This window comes from Sitophilus oryzae, unplaced genomic scaffold (assembly GCF_002938485.1).
Source record: "Sitophilus oryzae breed Bouriz unplaced genomic scaffold, Soryzae_2.0 scaffold_813_pilon_pilon, whole genome shotgun sequence".
NCBI lineage: Eukaryota > Metazoa > Arthropoda > Insecta > Coleoptera > Curculionidae > Sitophilus > Sitophilus oryzae.
The window spans coordinates 1,481,845-1,491,269 of record NW_022147432.1 but is presented as its reverse complement, the minus strand read 5'-3'; the positions used below and the strand labels follow the sequence as shown (position 1 = coordinate 1,491,269).

At 28.5% G+C, this 9,425-nt stretch overlaps 1 protein-coding gene and 1 long non-coding RNA gene across 3 annotated transcripts; one reads left to right on the top strand and one right to left on the bottom strand.

Annotated features, from left to right (window-relative positions):
- Window positions 1–609: 609 nt before the first annotated feature.
- Window positions 610–1,268, top strand: LOC115889311. Of its 2 annotated transcripts, XR_004051420.1 has the most exons (4): window positions 610–631; window positions 691–833; window positions 892–1,091; window positions 1,150–1,268. It is a non-coding gene; the product is annotated as an uncharacterized LOC115889311 (long non-coding RNA). The 2 variants fall into 2 exon arrangements; XR_004051419.1 differs by having other exon boundaries at window positions 631–833.
- Window positions 1,269–1,914: 646 nt separating this feature from the next.
- LOC115889309 lies at window positions 1,915–9,028 on the bottom strand. Its single transcript, XM_030909268.1, has 12 exons — window positions 8,742–9,028; window positions 8,370–8,687; window positions 8,187–8,305; window positions 8,008–8,072; window positions 7,535–7,952; window positions 7,245–7,476; window positions 5,622–5,701; window positions 5,367–5,572; window positions 5,161–5,314; window positions 2,495–2,595; window positions 2,293–2,436; window positions 1,915–2,239 (listed from the first exon to the last, which is right to left on the bottom strand). Exons 1-12 carry the CDS (start codon window positions 8,874–8,876, stop codon window positions 2,169–2,171), a joined length of 2,043 nt encoding a protein of 680 aa, XP_030765128.1. The 5' UTR covers window positions 8,877–9,028; the 3' UTR covers window positions 1,915–2,168.
- Between the last annotated feature and the right edge of the window lie 397 nt (window positions 9,029–9,425).

Below are 9,425 nucleotides of genomic sequence, written 5' to 3'. Positions count from 1 at the left end.
CGAAAAATTGCATTAATCCACTAACTTGATATTTTTAAGAAATTATGATACAAACGATACAAACATTATAATCAAAGTATATTATATTAGTAACATTATAGGTAAAATGTTACCTCAATATCTCCCATTGACGTGTATTGTTTAATAAGACTAGTCATGGTAGTATTTCAAAACATACCAATACATATAATCAAAACTATTGTTGCCTGTAAATAACTAGAAATTAAATAACTTGAAAGAAATAAAATAATTCTAATAAGTTTAAAACCATTAAGAAAAAATCCGCACATGATAATTTTTAATTCTAATGTAAATATATAAATAAATGTTATATTATTACAATTTTATATATTCATAATACTTTCATTTCACAATCTTCATTATCCTTCTTACCTTAATTTTGGATATCAAGATAAATCTGAAATTATAAAATTAATTATAGAATTTGTATTATTATTGATAAACACTCAAAAAAAAATTTTTCAACTGCAAATAATTCGAAAATAAACTGCAATTTGGCAACATCGACGATGTGCGCTTGCGTAGTATCGATGATCAAATGCAGCAAATATGGGCTTCAAGGTCAGCCACCGGATCCACACCTTTACCAAAAATCATATCTGTTTTACTGGTAGTATTAAAATGAAAGTTTTCTCATCAAAATCAAAGTGACATAAATTTCATTTCTAGTTTCTAGGTTAGAAAAATAGGTATATAAAAGTAAAATGAATAAAAATAGTTTAGTGGACTGCAAAGCAAATATCCTAAGTTTTTGTTTGTATTGTTAAGTTGCTATGTTATCATTTCCCGATTCTACCTGCTACGATTAAATCGTAAGTGACAGTACCAGAAATTTCCAGTTCACGAAATTTAAACTAAACCTTTTTACAGGCATGACAATTGGTGGTATAGGACTTGGCCTTTTCATTTTATTAATAACTTGGCTGATAGCTATAGTTATATTTGTAATAGGAATTAAATTACAAAACAACGTTTCCTGGATTGCATTGGGCTTGGCCACCATCTTTACCATTATTTTATTATGTATCCCGACGAAAAAAGAAACTGAAGAAATTAAACTTCAATTTGAGGTAAGTTTTTTCATATAATATATAATTAAAAAAGTGTGCTGATATACTTTATTTTTAGGAAAAGGATTATACCATTATTTACAAAAACCTTATTGTAATATTTTTATTTCTCAGCACTTTGGCAGCATTCTTCGTGTTTTTCATTGGATATTGTATCGAACCTGTTAGACCAAAATATTTTAAAAGTTTTCATGAAACTTGAAGATGACTGCTCATATGTTTCTTAGGGGGAGTTCAAAAGTTTTTGGGTTATGTAGAAAATTTTCTATATCAAACAATCTTAAAAGGATTATTAATATCAAAGGTAGAATTTAAAACTTAACTGTAGTATTTTACATGGAATAGGTTTTAGTGGCTCTAGATCTTAAAGAAATTGATTTTTATACTTAGGGAATGATGAATTTCTGTCAAAAGTAATGAATTCAGAAAATCCAGTCATAGTGAATTTTCATGCAGAATGGTGTGAGCCTTGTCAAATTTTAACACCTAAAATGAAAGAACTTATCGAACCCATGGACAACATTGATTTGGCAATAGTAGATGTGGAGGATCACGCAGAATTAGTACATACGTTTGAAGTTAAGGCAGTACCAGCTGTTATAGCTGTAAGAAATGGTCTGGTAGTAGATAAATTTATAGGTCTAGTCGATGCCACAATGATCGAAAGCTTAATAAGTAAGTTAGATATGAAATTATAGGTTATTTGCTAAGTTATTTTAAATTATTTTGATGTTTTTTTTTACATACAAAAGATAGTTTTGCATTAAAAAACATATTGTCAATATCCTATTTGTTGAGTTTTGTTTTTAATAAAACAGAATAAAATTTAATATTGCTCTTTTATTTTCAAATGAATTTAATAACTGCTGTGGTTTATGCTGTAAAAAGTTAATTTTATTTACAATTTATCATTAACAAGCAAACAAATATTGACTAACTTAATAAAAAATAGCATGTCAATAGTTTGTTCTAATTATGAATGATTATAAATTAATGATTAAGTATAATTATTACTCCATAAAATTGATATAAACTTGCCCATATGCATAAAAAATTTAGTTCTATAGTATTTAATATTCAGAACTCTATATTGAAACTGGTTTCCGGAATTTTTATCAAATCATCACTAGTGTTGAATGTTATGTCAACTGAAAGAAAAAATATAAATCAAAAAATTAAATAATAAATATAAAAAACTTACAATGTTCTTCCTTAAAAATCTGCTCACATTCTTTAAATTGCGAATACACCAAAACATATTTTTCTGTAAGTTCAAAACCATTGAAATTAATCAGATTTAGTATTTTTTGCATTACTTGATTTTCCAAAAAAGTTTTCCATTTGTCTAAAAAAAATAATACAGAAAATGCCAAAATTGGTTTCTTTGTTAATTTTTAACATACTATAATTTCTCTTTTTATTTTTAAAATCTTTTCTAAAGCTTTCCAATGTTTTATATACACATTCTATTTGTAATTTGTACAGTTGAGGAAGGCAGGTGCATCTAAAATGAGATTTTATTATATAGAGGAAAGTAAACAAATATGAAAGAGTATCCCTAATATGGAATACCGCCATTTCTCAGAATCAAACTTTTTCGATATTTTGCCACCTAACCAGTATTTATCTATACTAATATTATACTAATATATAAAATCCTTAAGTGACTGACTCACTGATTAATCACGATCCTGCTCAAACCACTCAACGTAAGAAGCTCTTTTGGCATATAGGTTGATTTTAGGGTGTAGAGGTTCGATAAGAAGGGATTTTTCGAAATTCCAGTTTCAAGGGGGTGAAACCACCCCTCAAATATTACAATATTTTTTATTTCAAAAACAGTCAAGTTTCCGAAAAAACGCTTAAACACGTACATTTTATTTTGTTTTTTTTACATATTTTAAGATTTTTTAAAAATGTATACAGGGTATTTCGAAAAATCTGGTCATTGATTAATCAGGATCCTGCTTAAAGCGCTTGACGTAAAAAGCTGATTTTTGGAAAACGAATTGACTTTAGGGTGTAGAGGTTCGATAAGAAAGGATTTTTCGAAACTCGAATTCTAAGGGGGTGAAACCACCCCTCAAATATTAGAATATTTTTTATTTAAGAACCGGTGAATTTGTCGGAAAATCTTTTAAACTCGTATATTTTATTTTGTTGTTTTACATATTTTAAGATTTTTTAAAAATTTATACAGGGTGTTTCATAAAATATGACCATTGAGTAATCACGATTCTGCTTAAACTGCTTGACGTTTAAAGCTGATTTTTGGCAAACGGACTGACTGTGGGGTGTAGAGGTTCCATAAGGAGGGGTTTCTCGAATCTCAAATTCGAAGAGGGTGAAAACGCCCCTCAGATATTACCATATTTATTATTTAAAAAACGGTTAGTCCTTCGGGAAAAAGCTTGGACACGCATAATTTATTTTGTTTTTTACATATTTTGAAATTTTTTAAAAAATCACACAGGGTGTTCCAAAAAGTTGGGTAATTGATTAACCACGATTCTGCTTAAACTGCTTGACGTAAAAGGTTATTTTTGACAAACGGATTTTTCGAAAGTCAAATTCCAACGAGAAGAAACTACCCAATAGTATCAAATATTACCAAGTTTTCTATATAGTTTTTTTTTACACATTTCAAATTTTTTGCGTGTACTCGCGGGTACTTGTATATTATTTTTATAATATACTCTATTTTTTTTTCTCAGGTAAGATTTCGACAGACGATGACAGAAAAAAAGCAGATGACTTCCATACCAATCCATTTACTTCACTAAAAAAAGTTTCTAATATTTTTTAAGTTAACTATGGATGGGTTTATACATAAATACGTCATGCGTCGTCTCTTGTTGTTTTTAACCAGTTTTATTGGTTTATTTCAAAAATGACATCATATTTCCATATTATTGGTTTCACGCAACCATGAACGCCAAACGGACGCCTATGCGTATGAACTCGAATTAAGATATTTGATAATTGTCAAACTCTTGCCAAGTTATAGGTTACAATTTTGTGTCAAATTATGTCAAATAGAAATGATAAATGTTTTGCATTTTGGACTGTGTTGTTACTTGTGTTTCGTGTTTTTTAAAATTAAGTGGAGGAAAACTCAAGGGAAAATTAAGTGTTGACCCAGACCATAGTTTACAGTTAATATTCGGTGCACAGAGACCGCCAGAGACACAGTTTGCCAGAGACTATGGTCAGTGAGTTGTATTAGCCACAAATAAAGTTGTATACCATCTCGTATATGGTACCAAAAACTGGAGTATCTGTAAAATAACATCACACAATAGGTAAATAATTCATTTTAGTTCTGCAGAAAAAAATTAAGATTAAAGTTAATTAACCAAGATTAGATTTTTTCAGTTTATACAGTTTTTGTTCACAATATTTTGAAGTAATCACTTGTCACTCAAAATTTAAATATATTAATTATGTGTTCCAATTGTACCAACTTATTTCTTTGTAAAATAAAATAAACTACTTTGAAATTAAAATAAGAGACACATATATCACTGTCAAGGATTTTGTCGTTAGACAGACTATATGGCCATATTGTTTTTTCTCATGCTGACATTGATGTGAGAAAATTTTATCCAGTTCGTATATTAATGGAAATCCTTGCTTTGCTTTATCATCACCATTACAAATGATTAATTGGACGCGTACAAAGTCGCGGGTACACGCTAGTTGAGTATAAAATGGGATTTTTCCTCATGAAATATGTCAAAATGATTTTTTTTGTTATTGAGAAAATTCCACATACACTCTCTTAATAACAATATTTTTTTCCATTTTTACAAACTTTTTTCATTTTTTACAAACGAGTACAAACAGGTACAAACTAAAGAATTTTTACTTCAAGTTACAATTCAGAATTGAAATATATAGCAGTATTTATACTATATGTATGTATGTCTTAAGAATTTTTGTCCTCAAAGTTAAACCCGAATTTATTATATTTAAAAAGATGGCAAAAAAATTGTTTTTATATTGTTTCTACTAAAAAAAACTATGTATATATCTACTTGCCTTAAGAATAACATAGAATTATACTTACATCATTTGAGCATGATCATGATGTATCCAATAACTATATTTAAAGCTGTTATAAAGAAGTGAAACCATATTATTGCATATTTCTAAAGATAAATGCGGCATTTTGAAAACAGACTCTTGCAACAAAATGCTTAGAACGCAAAATGTACATGATCCTGCAAAAAGTAAATTAATGCCTTTTCCTATTAAGAAAAATGCAAAGATTACCTTCTTTGTAGTACAAAATTCCTTTGTCACACACCTCTAAAGGATCTATTTTAGTTTTTGAAAACAAATACTCAATGAAGTGATGCGATTGTGAGTAAACTTTTAATAATGTTGTTAATTTAAGAAGAACTTCTAAACCAGGACGAACAAATACTACTTCTTTAAAAGTATTATATAATAATTCTCTGTTTATATCCTTTCCAGACCTATAAGAAATAATATTTTATATAATATAAAAATATTTCTGTAATTTACCTGTATATTTCTGAAATTCCAATATTTATTAAAAGATTACAAACAGAAACTAAAAAACCAGACATCACTGAGGTTTTTCTCTAAAACATAAAGTCACAAAATTGTTAAAATACTTTAAAAATATAGTGCTTCTAGTAGTAAGAGGCTATACGTGCAAGTTTTGACAGACATTGTACAACGACAGAATAAACAATATATTCTTTTGCTGAACACACTATAGATAAAAATAAGGGGTCAACTTTTGTTTAGCTGAAATCAGTTATTAGAAAAAAAAATTCTTTAAAAAGCTACTGTGAACCACGAAAAACACAAATTTTCCTACGGAAATGCATAATTTCCAAATTTCGCACTTTAGAATAACTGAAATCTTCTATAAAAAATACATTTTGCGTTTTATTTTTAATATTTTTCTGAACATATAAACACAAAAATTTTCCTGCGGAAATAAGCTGTTTTCATTTTCTAAGGAAATTTATAGACTTTAGAATTTTTTATATGAATATTAACTTTAGAATAGCTGAAATCAGTTATATAAAAAATAAATATATTTTTGCCTTTTAGAAGCGTTTACAAACTCAGGAAAATAAAAAAAAATCCTGCGGAAATGCTTGATTTTCATTTTCCATTTTTGTATGCATAAATACATAAAAAATTATCTTTTTATCACTTTTGAACCAAAAAATAATTTAATCTAAAATGCTAACCAATCTAAATTATAAATCTAATATTTTTACAAAATCACAGTTAATTATTAAAATATAAAAACCACAGCTTAACAACCTCCACAAAGAAAAGCAACCCAAATCCTAATCAATCTAATAATATTTTTGGAAAATCACAGTTAATTATTAAAATATAAAAACCACAGCTTAACACCCTCCACAAAGAAAAGCTAACCAAAGCAACCTAAATGCTAACCAATCTAATATTTTTCCAAAATCACAGTTAATTATTAAAATATAAAAGAAAACTGCATGATCCAATGATTTTTTGTTTTGAATCAGCCCTATTTACGTAAAGCTTTAATAAAAAACAAGAATAAGTGCAACATTCCGAGGTACTTGTAAACCCATAAGTACAAGTATAAAAGAACCTATATTATCTATTCTACAAGAATTGTTATTCCTCCGAAAGATGTTTTACCCCACCCAGCACCCCTCTTCGCTCCCGGGTCCCGTAAGCTTCTAAACTGAAAAATGTATGAAAAACAAAGTGCAAAAAATGATATTGACACATTTCCGCAGGAATTTTTTTGTATTTTTTTTGTTCGTAAAGGCTCGTATAAAACAAATATAAGTTCATTTTTCATGTAACTGATTTAGGCTATTTTACAGTCAAGCATTTTTTTATGTAAAATAAAAATAAAACATTTCTGCACATACCGACACTTTTTTGTGTTTTTATGTTAGAAAAATGTCTAAAACACACCCCAAAGACTAATTTTCGATGTAACAGATTTCGGCTATACTAAAATCCGAAAAATGAAAATGACGCATTTCCCCAGGAAAATTTTTGTATATTTGTACTCCTAACGCCTTCTAGAACGCATATATAAAGTCATTTTTTATATAACAGATTAACAGATTTCAGCTAAACGAAAGTTGAGCCAAAATGGGTACTTACACACTTTCCAATATTTTTAATTGTATCTAGTAACAATGACAAAAAATAACCACTACTACTTATTAAATCATTTTGGGGCGGAATAAACCTTTTATCTTCAAAAACTTTATCTAAATACTGTAGTTTACCATCAAAACAAAAATATTCGCAAATATATTTGCTGTATACTATTACATCGGATAAAAAACTTAATAGTTTTCCTGCTATCATTCCCAATTCATCATTTTCAAATCTAAGAAAAAGTTTCAATAAATTAATTTAAAAGAAAAAAAAATGTTAACATAACTTACAAATCATTTGAACTAACACATTCAGATTTCTTAGAAAGCAAATAGTTCATATCAGCTTGTTGAACATCTTCCGATCTCAAAAATAAACAAAACTGTCTCAAATAGTCATTTAAATCATTCAAATGATTGATAGTGAGGCAAATAATTTTAGTTAGTGATTTGCTACATTCAGGTCCATTTATTTCATTCTCAGTACTGTTCACTAACTTTAATATATCAGGATAAATATGATTTAAACTACTATTTTGTTGATTCAAATATATGCATTTGTGTTTACAGTAAGATTCATTGTAATTCTGTTGGTTTTGTAGATACGGAATTGTATTTCTACTTAATTTGTATAATGAAGTTTGAATTATATGTTTTTCTGGATTGCTCTCATTAAATAAATTTAATTTTGTGTATTTTAAGGGGTACACTGAAATGTGTAACTGAAAATTATGTACATCAAATTCATTTTGTTGCATACATACCAGGTTCTAAAATTGCTTCTCTGCTTGGTAATTTCACATTTGTACTACTTTTATCTGTTGTGCTTCTAGAATCATTGTAGATAAACAGAAATTAGATTTGTAGTTTTAAAAATAAATCAAAGTATAAGAAAATATTCTAAATACCTAATAGAGTATTTGTTAAGAGTTATAATAAATACCTTTCTTGGTTTACCTTTACACTGCCAGCTGCAGTTAAATATTGTGAATTATTTGTAATTTCAATATTAATCCTTTTTAGTTCGAATAATTGTTGTTTTAGGTTTCCTATTTCTAAATTCTGAAAGTTTAGAGTATTTTAATTTTTAATACATTTACATTTTTTTTTTCAATTTTTTGCATACCTTAAAATCTAATTGACTTTTAATAGCTTTGATCTCTCTATCTGAAGATTGCAGTTTCTCCCTCCATTCTGTGATTGTTTTTTGTTGCTGAACATGAACTGTAGAACTGTTTTGTTTTATTTTGCTTCTTAAAATACTAATTTCTCCTTGTTTTTCATCATTTGCTTGTTTCAACTTGGTAACTTCTTGTTCCAGTTCAAAAAATGATAATTTCTTAGAGGGTACGCATACACTATTATTTAATTGGGTCGATGAAATTAGTCCGTTTGGCCGCCTGAAAGAGTTGTATGTGGGGAGCTGGGAAGGTCCAGCATTATCCTAGAAACATACTTGTTAACGTAAAATACATAAACAATAAAACAGGAAACTTACTTCATTGTAAGCTTGGCTAGCAACTTCAAAGCATTCATTTAGCGCCTCGTCGTCGATATCATTGTCCCACAGTTCATCTACTAATTTTATTTTCTTTTCGTTACTACCCTGATAATTTCCATACCTTTTGGTCATAGCTATTTTGCAAATTTTGAGGAAATAAACTCAAAGAAAAAACTTTGAAAATTTAGTTGAGTACAAATTCAAAACCCGTCTTCTTAAAATAACCCATGGAGTTTTTCCTACTAGCTGTGCTACTAGGCTACTCACAAAACACATACACAAGGAGAAGTGCGAGCCATAAAATAATTAACTAGAAAGAAGTGTCAACTCTGTGTTAAATCGTGGAAACACGATACGCCACCGTAAGCCTTCGTTGTCGTCTGGAGAACTAATTTTCAATTGACAGGTTGACATGATGGCTTCATTTTTATTTCCGTTTCCGGTTATTCAATGGCGGGCACCTCTTTCAGTTTAAATGTTTTTTTTAATTTGATTTGATACTATAGGTCTGTTCCAGAGAAATGAAGGGATAGAGAATGAGCGTCAACATGCGCAGAAGGTCTAATCAAGTTGGGCGCCATATTCCAGGTCTTCGTGTCATTTTGTATATAGGTGGTAATCTATAAGTAATCAAATATCAATTTGCTGTTTTCAACATACGGGGGGCAATTTAAATTTGGT